The 18,155-nt window shown below is 54.2% G+C and overlaps 1 protein-coding gene and 1 long non-coding RNA gene across 2 annotated transcripts; one reads left to right on the top strand and one right to left on the bottom strand.

Annotated features, from left to right (window-relative positions):
• Positions 1–6: 6 nt before the first annotated feature.
• On the top strand, positions 7–2,340 carry LOC119336728. The gene is made up of 3 exons (XR_005162783.1): positions 7–971; positions 1,450–1,499; positions 1,869–2,340. It is a non-coding gene; the product is annotated as an uncharacterized LOC119336728 (long non-coding RNA).
• Positions 2,341–2,552: 212 nt separating this feature from the next.
• On the bottom strand, positions 2,553–4,930 carry LOC119338996. Its single transcript, XM_037611188.1, has 4 exons — positions 4,673–4,930; positions 4,317–4,586; positions 3,144–3,578; positions 2,553–3,074 (listed from the first exon to the last, which is right to left on the bottom strand). The coding sequence occupies exons 1-4, from the start codon at positions 4,775–4,777 to the stop codon at positions 2,553–2,555; spliced, it is 1,332 nt and encodes a 443-aa protein (XP_037467085.1). The 5' UTR covers positions 4,778–4,930.
• Positions 4,931–18,155: the final 13,225 nt, after the last annotated feature.

The following is an 18,155-nucleotide window of genomic DNA, read 5'->3' on the forward strand; positions in this document are numbered from 1 at the left end:
CATGCTGCGATAAAGCTGATTCCCGTAAGTTTAGCCACTTGTTGTTAGGCGGACGTGTTTAATTGCCGTTAATTGTGGCTAAGTTTCTGTAGTTTAGCCATTTGTTGTTAGGACGCGAACAGAATTTGTGGAACCGTTTTGATCTTGAGCGAGCGTGGGCCCGGCAGAGTTTTCGTCCGCCAAGTTCTCTTGTTATGAGTGGGGATTCCAGTTAGTTATTATTCTTCAGGCAACCATGCTGCGATAAAGCTGATTGTTTGGTGGATTAGAATTCTGGGTGGCTAGGGGCGATAGGGACCAAGAAAGATGAGGTTGATTTGGCTTGATCCTGCCAAAGAAATTTACTTCTATTTTGAAAAATGAACACATGTTCTTGGATGTGCAGGTTAAGTTTCCAAATGCGAGGTTTATAGCAAATCAAAAGGATCAACAGAAGCATAGTACGATAATACAGTAGGATAAGCATGTATGACTGTAGGATAATACAGTTTGAAGAATGATGATGGTATGGTTCTCATATATAGAGGACGGTGGTTGGCTCAAAGAGTTTATCACCTCAAAAATTTCCTTTCTTGGAATAACTTGCCTTATTAGAGGTCCATAAACATCTCTGGCATCTTCAGTACTACTTACGGCAGCTGCACAAGTGTTATTCATGATATAGCAAAATCTTTTAGATATATTTCTTGTTGTCCCGGACCCCCTGTTAAAACAGAAGTGCTTTTGCAGGCTTACAAGAAATGGATTTTGAAGACCATCTAACTATCTAAGAGTCATGGAATTCGTTCCATCCTAAATTTTTGGGACTCTGGAATAAACACAAAGATGAGAATAGGGATGCATGCCTGCCTGCCATACACATTGACAGGTTTTCAATACTCATCCCGAAGCTTTTCAGCGTTGTACAGAAGAAGTAATTGACTGGTTTACTTCATGATAGTCTTGGCTTTTGTTTTGGCCAAAATGATCAGGTACTTACTCCCATAATTTCTGAATATTCCAGTTATTTGTTGAATGCATCAGTTAGACTACTGTGATACATCAAAGCTTCTCTGTAACTGAAACGACATAATTTTGGAGGACTATCCTGTTTCCAAATCCTAGCCCCGCCATTGATTCTACCTGAATTTACTTTAGTAGATCTTCTCTTGTAAAATCCAAACTGTTTCCGAGCCTATATAAAGGGCAACCTGGTGCATGTAGCTCCCGCTTGCGCAGGGTCCAGGGAAGGGTCCGACCACTTTGGGTCTATAGTACGCAGCCTTTCCCTACATTTCTGTAAGAGGCTGTTTCCAGGACTTGAACCCATGACCTCATGGTCACAAGGCAGCAGCTTTACCACTGCGCCAAGGCTCCCTATATGTTTGGTTTAATATTTTTGTTTATCATGCAATACTTATCCCGCAGCCATCTAATATGCAAATCTAAGATGACCTCATTTATGTACAGAAAAATGCGTATTCTTGGACTGGGTTTTCTTCCGCACTCTCTTGGATCAGGTTACAAATACATCATACTGACTGGGTTTTATTCATTCAGTCATATAGATTCGAATACTATACTGTTAAACCAATATGATGGAGGGCTCCAGTTTGATGCACTGTTAAAATTCATGTAGAAATTACAGGAGGTAGATCTATTATGGTTTGCACAAAAATGATGCATTGATCAGCACATTGTTGTAAATATGCAAATTTAAGAGTGAAGAACATTGTTATAAGGATGCAAATTTGACAGGGATTAGGGGAGCAAATGAAGAACGCACATATATGTTAAATAGATTTTTGTGTAAAATCGGGAACTGGTCGGCCCCATAAGTTAACCCAATTGAATATCCTGTAAAATCATACCATGTTCCCTTGGTGCAGGCAGGTGCGTTGCCTGAGGAGTTCGTCGGCCGCGGAAGGGGGCGATGGCCAAAACTGGATGGGCGGCGACGGCGCAACAGTGGCTTGCGGCGCGGACATCCATCTGAACAGCGACATCGAAGAAAGACACTGAGATTAACTGGGATGGAACCGGCCACATATTGCGCACAAGAGGATAGGCTGCACCTGCTTTCGCGAGAAGCTCTTCGGCGCGATCGTCATCCGCGCCGCATGGCTGCGATGGCGCAGGACAGGCTCTGCGGCTGCGACGTACGTCCGGGTGGGCAAGGGTAGGAAGATCCATCTGATTCCCGTAAGTTTAGCCACTTGTTGTTAGGCGGACGTGTTTAATTGCCGTTAATTGTGGCTAAGTTTCTGTAGTTTAGCCATTTGTTGTTAGGACGCGAACAGAATTTGTGGAACCGTTTTGATCTTGAGCGAGCGTGGGCCCGGCAGAGTTTTCGTCCGCCAAGTTCTCTTGTTTATTGTTTATAATATATAATATAATATATAATAATAGTAGTGTAGATAGTAGTGTAGATGTAGATGAGGTATTACGTGTACTACTATACAACATTAACGAGTATGATTCCGACCAGTTGAGATCGATTAGACATGGCTCAGAGGAGTAGCACATATGAAAAGCATGGTCAAACCAATCAGTTGTTTGTGATCATGCCAAGGTCAGGCATAGGCCACCCTGCCGCGGCCGCCAAGTGTCGGGGGCAACCGGTCCCCGCTGCAGCTCGACTCCGGGCTGTACAGTTCCCTCTGCTGCGCCGCACGATCACCGTTGTTACTCGTGCTCCAGCCGGAGCTGGCCGTCGAGCCCCCGCCTAGCGCCACCGACCCCGACCGGCTCCGGGCGTGAGCCCTCGGGGCGACCGGCGGCGCCATGCGGGCCTTGGCACGCGCCGACTGCGTCGCCGCCATGTACCCGGGAATCACTTCGGCGTGCACCGGGTACAGATCCATCGGAGGGCTCTTCCTGCTCGGCTCCATATCCACGGTCCTCTCCGAAACGCCTTCGGTGGCCGTGGCCGTTGCCGCCGTCACGTACGACGTCTCCGCCGCCGCTAAGTGCTGGTTGGCCTGCTCCGGCGGCGCACTGTTGGGCGCCATGCAGCGCTCCAGCCAGTGCCAGCCAGCCTTGCGCTTGTCCAGCTCGTCGCGCTCAAGCCGCATTTGTTCGTGATGGAATTTCATCTGTAAACTAGCAGTATTACAATTTGTTTAGCTGAAACATGTACAGAGAGAATGGCAGGGAAGACGCACCTTGTGCTGCTGGAAGTCATGCGCATAAGCAGGTGGCCACGCCGCGGCGTCGTCATGCCGGCGCAAGGCTCCGGCCCGGGTGACGGCGTCCCACCCGTCCTGGAACGGGCTCAAGTTGCCGATGCTGCCGTGCCTGTTTCTTGGCCGCCGTACCTGCGCCGCCGTCTCCGCGTCCTCCTCGTCCTGGTGGTCATCAAAGAAGAGGCGGTCGTGCCCGTACGACTGCCGACGGGCACCGTGCGAGGGAAGGACGGGGGCGGGGCGGCCAGGCGTGGCGACGTGAGAGGTGAGGCGGCGGGCGCGGACGCGGTCCTGCGCGCGGACGAGCGCCTGCATGCAGCGCATGGTGTGATGGACCTGGCGACGCACCTGGTGGCCGCGCACCAGCGCCTGCAGCCGCACCAGCCCGCGTAGAGCGCGCAGGGCTCTCCTCGCCTGAACACAAGTACAGTACAATGTTACACTCTGCTTCTCTTTTGAGCTACGTAAAACATTCAGGATATTTTTCTGTTTGATTTGACAAGAATTCGTTAGTACCATTTCAACTTTCAGTAACATTCCGGAACACCAAGTCAGTACTAGTACTTTCTACGGCCAGATCACAACATCTAACCACTGCATGCAACTTATAAATTCCAAGAAATACATTCCTAAAATACCGAAATCAGGTCCTGTTTATTCATTCCGAAAATGGCTAGTGCGGGGTGCAGACACACAAAGCATCAGCATGTGGAGCATAAGTGGCACCGCATGGATTCGGTGAGCCGGTGTACGTGACGCCAACTACTTGACGGTGATCTAATCATAGTTTCTCGCACAAAGCCCACTTTCTAATGCCCTTAATCGCAAGCAATGCAGATACCTGCATGCCTTTTAGCTTAGTCACTGTGTACGCAATTGCCCTTAACAAGAGCAAAGCTTCGTTTTCACCCCCCAAAAAAAAGCTTCTTTTACTATGTTTTGAAAAACTAAAATTCGTTTAGTACTACTACTGGTCAGTCGTTATCGAGCCACGGTACCGTAAGGTCCAGCTATAAGCAAAAATCATACACTCTCGTAACATCGCCCAAAAGAACATTGATTTCGAAAGAGAGAGGTCCTGCCGCAGAGATACATTTTTCCGTTTGAGCAAATGCACATTTGGAAGAACTTGGCGGGAGAGACGCTGCGTACCAAGTAGCCCCGGTAGAATGCCTGGATGCGCACGGCGGCGCGGTCCTCCCTGCCGGCGGCCCTCTCGCGCAGGGCCACGAGCCTCGCCATCCTCGACGCCATTGCGCGGCGCGCCCTCCTGGCCTCCGCCTCCACCCCTCCGCCCTCCCGCGCCCTCCCGGCGACGGAGCTGCCGCTGCCCTCATTGGTCACCTCAGGCGACGTGTCGGCGGCCGGGAAGTGCTCGACGGACAGTATCTCTGCTGCCTCCTGCTCTTCGCCTCCCAGGCCCTGCCGATCCAACGACCAACCAACAGCGTCAGTGACCGGCTGATAAGGATTGACGGTACGTGTAGGAGAAGCAAGATCGCACGGACCTTCTTGGCGTGGCGCGAGTCCTTGGCCGGGGAGGAGGAGGGGTTGGTCTTGAAGACCTTCCTGACGGTGGCCAGCCAGCCGGCGCCGCCGGGCTTCTTGCCCATGTACGCGACAATGCGTTGCGGGGGCGCTTTAATTTGATCTGGCGTAGCTCGACCGATGGTCGATCGATCGCGCGGTCAAGGGAGATGATGCATGGATTTGCCGTACGAGGCGGGAGGTGATGTGGGTGGTGAAGGGACAATAAGTGCAGGCGCGCGAGAGTGCCGTGACCGCTAGGGCGCCGGTGGGGGTGGTCGGTACAGGAGCGGCTTTATCGTGCGCAGCGTCACGGGGCCCGCGCTGTACTTACGTGCAGCAGCGGCGCCGCGATTTGTAATTGGATGGGAAGAGGCGGAAACTCTATGGGTGCTCGATGGCCAGGTGAGTTCGACACTGGCATCTTTGCTGTGGAACCAGTGGGCGACACAGGCATTCATCAGCGCCTGTTATTGGGGGATTTCACAAAGGTACTAGTATGTTTCTAGGTCGTGTGGAGTTCCTTGTTCCTCCAAAAAAATTTAGGGGCGGATCAGGTGTATAAGGTGAGCTAGGGGCCCTCTCGGGGAAGGGGGGGGGGGTCCAAGGCATTCTGGATCATCCCGGAGTTGAATTCTCACCTACCACCATCTTCCACCTCTCCGTCATCTGGCCAAGAGCTTGTAATCTAAGAAACAGATCTATCTGACGATCCCATGATCGTGGTCGAGTCCTTGAGCAATACAATAACCAAAGGCGGGAGTAGGGTCTTACCTCCTCCTGGAGGGTCGGAACCTACATAAACTCCATGTCTCGTGTCTTGCCATCTCGATTTGCTGCTCGCACGCCCCTCCGAACAAGTACATTGTCACTCGATGATACCGCTAGTAATGAAACCCTAACTGCTGGCATGCCAGATAGGGGTTGTGCAGCGGATCCAGATGATCGGATTGGGATGGCTTCCTTGCCTTTCAAAATCGGCGCCTTCACGCCCTGGAAGGGTCTCTCCTTCGTCTCCCACTGTTTTGTGACCAACACAACGGGGGATCTGGTATGTGTTGTCTCCTTTCCCGAGGGCCGGGCTTTCAGCTTCGGGCGTGTGGACTTCGTCACAAGCAACGCTTACAACTGCGCAAAGAGTCACTTGATTGCTCGCCATACCCGACCCTCACCATCTTGTTGGGCTCTGATGGCGGAGGTGTAGGACCGATCAGGCGAAGCATCATCACGCGCTCCAATCTCGGAGCCAGACATGGTGGGTACACCCATCACCTCACGTGTAGGAGTAGCGACATCACCTCGAGTGAGATCTGCACCAAGGAACATTCCCTGCAATGTCTGAGATCCAGAAGCGACACACGCGGGCCCCACTCTATTTTCGACGACCCAAACTATCATCAGTATAGGCGCTCCGCCAAGCTGACTGCCCGTGAGATCCATGTGGAGAATCCCGGAGTGCCTCGATTCCTCAAATGGTCGGAGGACTCCATCACCTTCGGGTTAGCTGACCACCGGAAGCATGTACCTTGATCAAGCATGTGCCCTTTCGCCCTCGGTCCCTTCATCATTGGAGGTCACCTTACCAAGACACTAGTGGATGGCAACAGCAGTTTCAATATCCTCTACATCGGCACGCTCGACAAGATGGGGATCCCCCACTCCCGTATCATACAAGTTGTTGCACCCTTCCATGGGACTATCCCTGGACACCAGGCCTTGTCGTTTAGGCAAGTTGATATGCCTGTCACTTTCGACACCTCGATAATCACATAACCGAAACCCTGCATTTTGAGGTTACCGACTGCCAGTCTCCTTCCATGCGGTCTTCGGGTACCCTTTGCATGGCATGGGAGCATCCCACTATGCCTACCTTCATCTTAAGAGGTTAGGCCCCAAAGAGATCATCATGGCACAAGGAGTGTTGGAAATATGCCTTAGAGGCAATAATAAAGTGGTTATTATTATATTTCCTTAATCATGATAAAGGTTTATTATTCATGCTATAATTGTATTGATCGAAAACTTAAATACATGTGTGAATACATAAACAACTACCAAGTCCCTAGTAAGCATCTACTAGACTAGCTCGTTGATCAAAAGATGGTTAAGGTTTCCTGACCATTATTATGAGTTGTCATTTGATAGCGGGAGCACATCATTAGGAGAACGATGTGACGGACAAGACCCATCCATTAGCATAGCATATGATTGTTCAGTTTATTGCTACTGCGTTTTTAATGTCAAATACATGTTCCTTCGACCATGAGATCATGCAACTCCCGGACTCTGAAAGAATGCATTATGTGTATCAAACGTCACTTCATAATTGGGTGGTCATAAAGGTGCTCTATAGGTATCTGCGAAGGTGTTTGTTGAGTTGGCATGGATCGGTATTGGGATTTGTCATTCCGTATGACGGAAAGGTATCTCTGGGCCCTCTCGGTAATACATCATCACAAGAAGCTTGAAATCAAAGTGACAAGGAGTTAGTTACAAGATGATGTATGGCGCAATGAGTAAAGTGACTTGTCGGTAACGAGATTGAACTAGGTATGGAGATACCGACGGTCGAATCTCGGACAAGTAACATACCGACAAACAAAGGGAACTACGTATGTCGTCATAAATGTTTGATCGTCATAAATGTTCGACCGATAAAGATCTTCGTAGAATATGTAGGAACAAATATGGGCATCTAGGGTTATTGATCGGAGAAGTGTTTGGTCATGTCTACATCATTATCAAAGTCGTAGGGTTCGCACGCTTAACATTCGTTGACGATATAGTACTATATGAGTTATGTATGTTGGTGACCGAATGTTGTTCAAAGTCCCGGATGAGATCACAGACATGACGATGAGCTCCGGAATGGTCCGGAGGTAAAGATTGATATTAGGATGATAGTATTCGGTTTCCGAAAGGGTTCCGGAATACACCAGATAATTATCGGATCATTGGAAGGGATTCCGAAAGGCCACGGGTGTTGTTGGGCCTAACAGGCCAAAAAGAAGGGGAGCACACAAGCCCACAAGGGGCTGGCGCACCCCACCTCCTGGTCGCCGGCCCTAGGAAGGAAGGAGGAGGGGTCGGTCCCCTCCTGCCTTTCTCCACGCAAGGAAGAAGGAAGAGGAGGCACCCTAGGGGCCGCCGGCCCCCCTTTCCTTCCCCCACGTGCCAAATATGGAAGGGGGCGCGCCTTGGCAGGCGCCCTAGGGAAGCCGCCCCCCTTAGGGAGCGCCCTAAGCTGCCTCCTCTCCCCTCCACCTATATATGATAGAAGGGGAGGAGGCGCTACACACCATGATTCACCAAGCCGAATGCCAGCGCCCCCTCTCCCTCTAGTTCATCCTCCACTCTAAATCTGTTGTGTTTGGTGAAGCCCTACGGAAATAGTTTCACCACCACCGTCACCATGTCGTCGTGCTGCCGGAACTCATCTACTACTTCGCCCCTCTTGTTGGATCAAGAAGACGAGGACGCCATCGAGCTGAACATGTGCTGAACGCGGAGGTGCCGTACATTCGGTGCTTGATTGGAATGGATCGTCCAGGTGTATGACTACATCAACCACATTGATAAACGCTTCCGCTTAGTGATCTAAAAGGGTATGTAGATTCTCTCCCCCTCTCGTAGCTACGCATCTCCATGGATAGATCTTGTGTGTGCACATAATCTTTTTTGTTTTCCATGTAACGCTTCCCAACAGTGACATCAGAGCCAGGTCTATGTGTTGATGATATGCACGAGTAGAAGACAAAGGAGTTGTGAGCGGTGATGTTCATATTGCTTACCACATATGTCTTATTTTGATTCGGCGGTATTGTGTGATGAAGTGGCTCGGACCAACCTTACATGTCCACGTACATGAGATCGGTTCCACCGACTAACATGCAACTTGTTTTGCATAAAGGTGGCTGGCGGGTGTCTATTTCTCCCACTGTAGTTGAATCTAATTTGACTACGGCGGTCCTTGCAGAAGGTTAAATAGCAACTTGATAATCACCGTTGTGGTTTTGCGTAGGTAAGAACGGTTCTTGCTAGTTGCCCGCAGCAGCCACGTAAAACTTGCAACAACAAAGTAGATGACGTCAAACTTGTTTTTGCAGGGTATGTTGTGATGTGATATGGCCAAGACATTGTCGGATGTTGGGTTCCGGAAGACCCTTAAGGTTCGAACTCTGGAGTGCGCACAAAGATCTTCCCCCTACCGATCCACGTCCGATCGCCTCGCGAAGATCTAAGCTAAAACGATGAACAACACAAGGGACACGAGATTTATACTGGTTCGGGCCACCGTTGTGGTGTAATACCCTACTCCAGTGTGTGGTGTAGTGGATTGCCTCAGGGGCTGATGATGAGCAGTACAGGGGAAGAACAGCCTCGCGAGAGGTGTTCTTGAGCTGGTGCAATGAACTGCTTGGGTGAGTTTGATCGCCTCTCTCTCTGATTAGGACTATATGAGGCCCCCTCCACTATGGTGGCTAGCTCTATTTATAGAGGCCCTGGTCCTCTTCCCAAATATTGAGCGGCAAGGGCGCCAACAACGGCCATTTTGAAGGGGAACATCTAGTACAAGTTATCCTGACTAAAGTTGGTCTTCGGCTGCCAAAGGCACTGGCGATGACGCCGTCTTGGGCTCCACGGTGACCTCCATCCTGCCGCTCTGCCGGTCTTGGTCTCGTTGCACCGGAATGGTAACCTTTGCCTGATGCCTCAGTACTTCACACATGTGCTTGCCCCCTTTGCACCAAAGAGGAAACAAGGACACTGCGCAGGCCAGCGCCCGCCTGGCGTCCGCCTGGTCTCGATCGTCATGGCTTGCGTCAACCTCGCGAGGTACCCTGCCTTGATCTCTCTGCCTCCTCGCGAGCCTGCCTAGTGAGGCCGTTCCTGAAGAAGTCTTGTGTCGTCCGCCCCGCGAGGCTTGGCCCCTCGCGAGGGTCTTGTGTCTTGCGCTGATGAAGATGGGCCGTACCGGGCCACCACTTGAGCCACGCCGCAGGCCGCAGGCAGGCAAGTCTGGGGACCCCCATTCCCAGAACACCGACAGTAGCCCCCAGGCCCAGGACGCGCTCGGACTTGGCTTAGCAGAGAAGCGAAGGGGCAAGTGTGGAGCACTGCGGGCCCCATCAGCCTGCGGCCTTGGGCGCCGCGTGGCAGTTGATTGGACGTGGGCGTCTCTGCTTCCCCACGCTGCCTCGGCAACTGCTCGACTTGACAAGTCCCTGCATGCAGAAATGGGTCATGATTACCTGTGATCGTGGAGGCTGACGGTTGGCCTTCTCCGGTTATAAATGCGGGAGAGCGCAAGCCCCCGCTGCACATCTTTCTCCTTGCTCCCTTCTTTCTCCCCATTTCAGCCGCTCGCCGTCTTCTATGGCGCCGCCGAAGAGGGTTTCGGCCGCGGAGAAGGGAAAGGCTCATCGGGAAAGGCCTGACTCTCCCCCGCTCAAGCGCGACCGGGGTCGTCCCCGCAAGCATCCTGCGTCGCCCGCAGCGGCTTCCCGCGGTCGCGGATGCGGTCTCCCATGCGGCGATGGGCGCCTGGTGGGTGAGGGTAGGCGCGTCGTGGCTGCGCGGCCCCCTAGGCCGTGCTTCCACTCGGCGGAGGTGCTGCCGGAGTTCATCGTGTGGTCAGTGGACCCAACTGGCAGCTGGCTCCAGCTTCCCCGCTTCTTTGTAGGTGAACTCCCGGCCGGCGCTCTTGGCGGCCTCTGGCTTCAGGCGGAAGGTTGCTGCAGCAGGGCCTCCTGGGCTCACTAGAGATCTCGGTCGCCGGGAATGTGGGCCTGACCCGCAGCTGGCAAACGTTTGCCCGCGCGCGCGGCCTGAGCCAGTGGTGCACCCTATATTTCAAGTTCGACAACGGCGCCACCCTCTACGTGAGGGTGTTCGGAGAAGACGGCCGCCATGTTGGGTGCTGCCCCGAAGACGATGACGGCAGCCGGGTGCCCAGCCTCGGCGATGGTCGGGATGAATATGAAGGCGGGCGCGTGGCCGGCGGCGTTCGTGGCTCGCCAAGCTTCGGCGGATCCCCTTCGGACAGCAGCTCCTCCAGCGGTGGCCGCGACCAGCCCCTGCGCCGTCGCACTCGCCTTGAAGGAGGTAGCGAGTTAGCCCGCCGTCGCACCTCGGTGAAGCGTAAGGAGGGGACTGACTGAGCTCCGGAGGCAGTACGAGCCCTCCTCACGAGTCGGTGCCGAGCGAGCCGTGTCTATTTTGTTTTCCTCCCTTTCCTGCACAAAGAGAGAGAGAGAGAGAGAGAGAGAGAGTAGCATAGGGCCCCGCAGGGGCGTGCTGGACTGTTGCCGTTAACTATTATGCTATTTTTGTTATTCCCGTGCTGTGTTTTGGTGCCGCGCGCTCGCTTGTAGGAATTACTTAGCTCGGGGGGACTTGCCGCAGTCTTCGCTCCTCGAGGCTGATGCCTCGTCGCGCGCTTCGTGGCCTGCAAGGATTAGTTAGGACAGGTAACTTCCGGTCTCGGTCGTGAGGGCAAACGGCTCAGGTCCTGTGTTCGTGTCGCGATGCCCATGGGGCACGGACCGGGAGGAGTGCTCCCGCGGTGGACTTGGATAGGAAAGCCTCACAAGACTGGATCAGAAAACACTCGCGAGGGCGCCCGCGTAGCCTCCTCACGAGACTTGCGAGAGAGAAAAATGAGTCAAGTAGGCGATAAAGACAAAGAGTCACAGGTCGGGGATGGCGACAACGCTAAAAGCAACTCCAATAAAACTTCAAATAGGGACGAACAAGCCAACTGCAGAAAGCAAATGAAAAAGCCGCGTCCGGCACCTAATCTAGTCTTCGACGTCTTCTCACCAGCGCGGAGCTAAGTGCTGCCACTAGGCATGGGCGGGAGCCCCCGAGGCCCGAGGGCGGCTCTCTGGAGACTCCGGGGCGTGTACAACCCCAACTCATTATTACGTGAGAGTGTCACGGGCGGCGAGCTTCACAGGCATTGGCCTTCTTCACAGGCTCTAGGCCTTCACAGGTGTTGGCCTTCTTTACAGGCACCGGGCCATTCTTGATTCGTCTAGCTTCATAGGCACTGGGCTTTCTTTACGGGCGCTGGGCCTTTCTTCAAGGGTAGAACTTCCGGAGGTGCTGGATGTTCCACGCGTTCGGGATGGGCACCCCCTCCTGAGTCTCCAAGCGTGCGGCGCCAGGCCTGGAGACATGAACAACCTTGAACGGGCCCTCCCACATGGGAGAGAGCTTGTGCAGCCCCTCCCTAGAGAGCACCCGTCTGAGCACGAGGTCAGCTACCTCGAGGGTCCTGGGGCGGATGTTGCGGCAGTGGTACCGCCGCAACGCCTGTTGGTATCTTGCAGCCCGAAGCGCAACCTCCCGACGGCGTTCCTCTCCCAGCACAAGGTCCACCCCCCGCATGGCGTCCTGTTGTGCTTTGTCGAAAGCCAAGACCCATGCAGAGTGATGCCTGACCTCGTGAGGAAGGACCGCCTCAGCACCATAGACGAGGAAGAACGGGGTTTTGCCAGTCGACTTGGTAGCGGTTGTGCGGATGGACCATAGCACAGACTGAAGCTCGTCGTGCCAGCCCCTGCCACAGGCCTCCAGCTTCTTCTTGAAGGTCCGGGTTTTGAGGCCCTTCAGGACCTCCGCGTTGGCGCGTTCAGCTTGGCCGTTGCTCCGAGGGTGTGCCACCGAAGCGTAGCAAATCTGCGTTCCAAGGTTAGCACAATATGTTTTGAAGAGATTGCTAGTGAACTGCGAACCGTTGTTGGTGATGATGCGATTAGGTACCCCAAACTGGCTCACGAGGCCCTTAATGAACTTGACCGCTGAGCCAGCTGGGATGGTGCAGACAGCTTCCACCTCTGCCCACTTTGTGAACTTGTCAATGGCAATGTAGAGGTAGCGGTAGCCCCCTGGCACCCGAGGAAATGGGCCAAGGATGTCCAGTCCCCAAACAGCGAATGACCATGAGAGGGGAATGGTCTGAAGGCCCTGAGCCGGCTGATGAATCTGCTTGGCATGGAATTGACAGGCTTCACAAGCCTTCACCAGCTCGATTGCATCGTTGAGTGCCGTTGGCCAATAGAACCCGCTGCGAAACGCCTTGCCGACGAGTGTTCGTGAAGACGAGTGGTGTCTGCAGTCTCCATCGTGAATGTCTACCAGTAACTCTTTCCCTTGCTCCCTGGAGATGCAACGTAGGGTAACGTCATTCGGCCGCTTCCGGTAGAGCTGTTCGTCTTGGATGCAGTAGGCCGTGGCCTGCCGTGCCACGCGTTCCGCGTCCTCCTCCTTTTCCGGCAGAATCCCTTGCATCAAGTAATCCTTGAACTCTACGGTCCAACATCCCTCCTGAGGCTCCAGCGCCAGCAGCAGGCGCGCTCCTGAGGTCGGGCCACAGGCCGGGGCTCCCGAGGCAGGCGGTTGAGGGAGCTCCTCCCGAGGCTGCGCTGTGCTTGATAGTAATGGTGCCACTGAAGGTTTGAAGAGTCGCTCTTCGAAGACGCCAGGCTCTTGAGGCAACCGCCTGGACGCCCTCCTGGCGATGTCATCAGCCTCTTGATTGGTGCCGCGAGGTACATGCTGCAATTCCAACCCGCAAAACTGTTTCTCCATCCTGCGGACCTCCGCAAGATATGCTTCCATGTGTTCGTCCTTCGGCTTGTACACCTTGTTGGAGAAGTTGACGAGGAGTTGTGAGTCGCCCTTGATAATGAGGCACTTTACCCCCAAGGCGGCAGCAGCTTTCAAGCGTGCTATCAGGCCCTTGTATTCTGCTATGTTGTTGGAGACCTTCTCTCCATGCTAGAAGCAGAGCTGCACGACATAGTAGAGCTTGTCCTGAGTGGGAGATATGAGTACTGCGGCAGCCCCCGCGCCATGTCGCGAGAACGCCCCGTCGAAGTACATGACCCAGCCGTCCGGCGCTTCACTCCCTGGGAAGGCGACCAATCCTCGCCCGCTTCGAGCCCTGGCGCCTCCGTCCATTCTGCCATGAAATCTGCAAGTGCGGCTCCCTTGATGACTCTAGTCGTGCTGAACTCCAGCTGAAACGCTTGCAACTCGATGTTCCATTCAGCGACCCTTCCAGCTGAGTTGGGGCTCCTGAGTACCCTTTCCAAGGGATATGCCAAGACAACCTTGATGGGATGGCCTTGAAAGTAGTGCCGCAGCTTGCGTGAGGCCACCAGCAACGCAAGGAGGAGTTTCTGGGGCATGGGGTATCGCGCCCTTGCGTTTTGCAGCACCGTGCTAACGAAGTACACAGGGTGCTCGACGAGGTTGAGGGTGCTGGTGTGGCCCGCATCTTCCAGAGGTCGAGGCACCTCCTGAGGTGACGGAGCCCCCAGCGCTTGGTCGCATGGCGGGGCCTCCTCCGCTCTGGGTTCGTCCCCCTGCTGAGGCTGACCCCCATCTACTACGGTCTTGGTATTCGTGAGGATTTCTTGGCTTTGCTCCACTTTGGCAGGGGCTGCGGCTGGCGCGGCCTTGGCCTGGCGCTCCTCCCTAACCGCCACCAGGGCTGCACTGGCGGAGTAGGGTGTGGCTGCAAGGTAGAACACCAAGGGCTCCTGAGGGCGCGGAGCTACCATCACTGGAGGGCTGGTAAGGTACTTCTTGAGATCTTCGAATGCCTTGTCGGCCTCTTCAGTCCATTCGAATGGTCCCTTCTTCTTCATCAGCTTGAAGAAGGGCAGTGCTCGTTCCCCCAGCTTGGAGATGAAGCATCCCAACGCGGTTACTCGCCCGAGCTTCTGCATTTCTCTGAGGGTCTTCGGCGGACTCATGTCTTCGACCGCCTTGACCTTCTCCGGGTTAGCCTCGATGCCCCTGTGGGACACGAGGAAGCCCAAGAGCTTGCCCGAGGGGACTCCGAATACGCACTTCTCCGGGTTGAGCTGCAGATCCACTTCACGGAGGCTCGTGAAGGTTTCTTCCAGGTCCTATATCAGGGTTTTCGCCTCCCGAGACTTCACCACAATGTCGTCGACATAGGCCTCGGTGTTCCTCCCAAGCTGCCGGCCCAAGGCGATGTGCATTAGTCGCTGAAAGGTCGCGCCCGTGTTGCGCAACCCGAACGGCATGCAGGTATAGCAGTATACTCCACACGGGGTCAGGAAGGACATTTTCTTGACGTCTTCTACCGCCATCTTGATCTGGTGATAGCCCGAGAAGGCATCCAGGAAGCATAGCAGGTCACACTCGATGATAGAATTGACGATCTGGTCGATGCGAGGGAGCGGGAATGGATCCTGTGGGCAGGCCTTGTTGAGGTTGGTGAAGTCGACACACATGCGTTCCTTTCCTCCCTTTTTTGGCACAACAACAGGGTTGGCCAGCCATTCAAGATAGCGAACTTCGCGAATGCCGCCTGCCGCCTCTAAGTTGCGGGTTTCTTGGACGATGAAGGCCTGCTTCTCGGTGGATTGTCGCCTTGCCTGTTGCTTCACGGGGCGCACGTTGGGGCGCACGTTGAGATGGTGTTCAACCCTCGGGACCCCTCCCAGCTGATCAGGTTCCCACGCAAAAACCTCCTTGTTTGTGTGCAGAAATTCCACCAGGGCTTCCTCCTGCTCATGGTCGAGATTGGCGCCTATGGTGAAGGTGGCGCCAGAGGATCCATCCTCATCGACTGGTACTTGCTTGGTCTCCGCCTTGTCTTGGGTGAATAGCTGCTTCTTCTTGGCCGGTGCAGCCCCCTTGGGCTCGAGGGCATCTGCACTGGCGGGCTGCACCACCACGGCTGTCTTGAAAGCGAGCTTGAGTGCCTGCAGCGCATCCCTTGTGTTCCAGACACGGTAAGGACGCCGCTGCTCCAGGGCATCTTCATGAGGTTGTAAGCCGGGTGAGTCGCCGCCATGAACTGGGCCAAGGCTGGGTAGCCGAGGATGGCGTTGTACGGGAGGCCGACGGGGCGATGTCGAAGTCGACCAGCTCCATGCGGAAGTTGTCGTGGGTGCCGAAGGTCACCGGGAGGCGGATCTACCCCAGGGAGCCGGTGGAACTGCCTCTAACGCCTGAGAAGGGCCTGCTGGGTTGGAGCCGCTCTAGCGGCACGTGGAGGAGGTTGAAGGCCTCCACCGAGAGCACGTTGAGGCCGGCACCACCGTCGATGATGTTCCTGGTGACAGCCACCTGGGAGATGGTGGGGGTGCATAGCATCGGGAGTGCGCCCGAACAGGCGATGTTGGAGGGGTGATCGTCCGAGCTGAAGGTCAAATCAGCCTTGGGTGCCACCTAGCCCGGGGGGCTTCACGGCCCTTGAGGACGGCGCCGATCTGGCGGACGAACAGCTTGACGTGGTGGCTCGAAGGTGGTGCCTGCGATCCGCCCAGGAGGGCTGCAACGACTAGGGGTGTCGGCGCAGTGTGATGGGTGAGGAAGAGGTTGTGCAACTCCTCCCAGGAGGCCACAGAAGCCGCTGGCAGGTGGAGCAGCCACATGGGCGGGATGCCGGTGAGGGCCATGGGCAGCCAGTTAGCCATGACCCTGTCGTCGCCTCCGGCCTTGAGGACGACTTCTTCATACGCCAGCAGGAAGGCCATCGGATCGGCGGTGCCGTTGTAGCGTTGCGGCATGTCCAGCTTGAACTTGTTTGGCCACCGCACCTGTCGCAAGGCGGGGGCCAGGGCTCGGATCCCCCTAGTTCCCGCGTCGGCGTCGACAGCCGGAGCAGGCGGTGCGTTGGCTGCCATGAGGGTGGAGCGCTGTGCTGATGGAGAATGGGTCGACGGAAGGGGGAGGACGCACCCCTACCTGGCACGCCAAATGTCGGATGTTGGGTTCCGACAGACCTTTAAGGTTCGAACTCTGGGGTGTGCATGAAGATCCTCCCCCTACCAATCCACGTCTGATCGCCTCGCGAAGATCTAAGCTAAAACGATGAACAACACAAGGGACACGAGATTTATACTGGTTCGGGCCACCGTTGTGGTGTAATACCCTACTCCAGTGTGTGGTGTGGTGGATTGCCTCAGGGGCTGATGATGAGCAGTACAGGGGAAGAACAGCCTCGCGAGAGGTGTTCTTGAGCTAGTGCGATGAACTGCTTGGGTGAGTTCGGTCGCCTCTCTCTCTCTCTGATTAGGACTCTATGAGGTCCCCTCTACTGTGGTGGCTAGCTCTATTTATAGAGGCCCTGGTCCTCTTCCCAAATATTGAGCGGGAAGGGTGCCAACAACGGCCATTTTGAAGGGGAACATCTAGTACAAGTTATCCTGACTAAAGTTGGTCTTCGGCTGCCAAAGGCACTGGAGATGACGCCGTCTTGGGATCCACGGTGACCTCCATCCTGCCGCTCTGCCGGTCTTGGTCTCGTTGCACCGGAATGGCAACCTTTGCCTGATGCCTTGGTACTCCACGCCTTTGCTTGCCCCCTTTGCACCAAAGAGGAAACAAGGACACTGCGCAGGCCAGCGCCCGCCTGGCGCCCGCCTGGTCTCGATCGTCATGGCTTGCGTCACGAGCACCTCGCGAGGTACCCTGCCTTGATCTCTCCACCTCCTCGCGAGCCTGCCTAACGAGGCCGTTCCTGAAGAAGTCTTGTGTCCTCCGCCCCGCGAGGCTTGGCCCCTCGCGAGGGTCTTGAGTCTTGCGCTGATGAAGATGGGCCGTACCGGGCCACCACTTGAGCCACGCCGCAGGCCGCAGGCAGGCAAGTCTGGGGACCCCCATTCCCAGAACACCGACAGACGTGATATGATATATGTTGATGTATGAGATGATCATATTTTGTAATAAGTTCACGACTTGCATGTCCTTGAGTACGACAACTGGCAAGAGCCTTAGGGTTCTCTTTAATTATTGTATGACAGGCGTGTCAATCACTAAGCTCCATGTAATTGCTTTACTTTATCGCTATCCGTTAGCAATAGTTGGCGCGACGACCCCGACGCAACGATGGAGATCAAGGTGTCGCACTGGTGACGATGGAGATCATGTCGTTGCTTTGGAGATGGAGATCAAAAGCACAAGATGATGATGGCCATATCATGTCACATATTTTGATTGCATGTGATGTTTATCCTTTCTGCATCTTATTTTTCTTAGTACGATGGTAGCATTATAATATGATCCCTTCGCTTAATTTCAAGATAAAAGTGTTCTCCCAAAGTATGCACTGTTGCTAAAGTTCATCGTTTCGAAGAACCTTGTGATGATCGAGTAGACTCTACGTTCACATACAATGGGTGTAAGCCATTTTTGCACATACAGAGTACTTGGGTTAAACTTGACGAGCCTAGCATGTACATACATGGTCTCGGAACACTCAAAACCAAAAGATCGAACATGAGTCATATAGTAGATATGATCAACATGGAGATGTTCACCATTGAAGAATACCCCATCTCACGTAATAATCGGACATGGGTTAGTTGATTTGGATCATGTATCACTTAGAAAAGTTGAGGGATGTTGATTTAAGTGGGATTTCATTAGTAATTTGATTATTTGAACTAAAATTTATCATGTACTTAGTCCTAA

Source organism: Triticum dicoccoides, chromosome 7B (assembly GCF_002162155.2).
Source record: "Triticum dicoccoides isolate Atlit2015 ecotype Zavitan chromosome 7B, WEW_v2.0, whole genome shotgun sequence".
NCBI lineage: Eukaryota > Viridiplantae > Streptophyta > Magnoliopsida > Poales > Poaceae > Triticum > Triticum dicoccoides.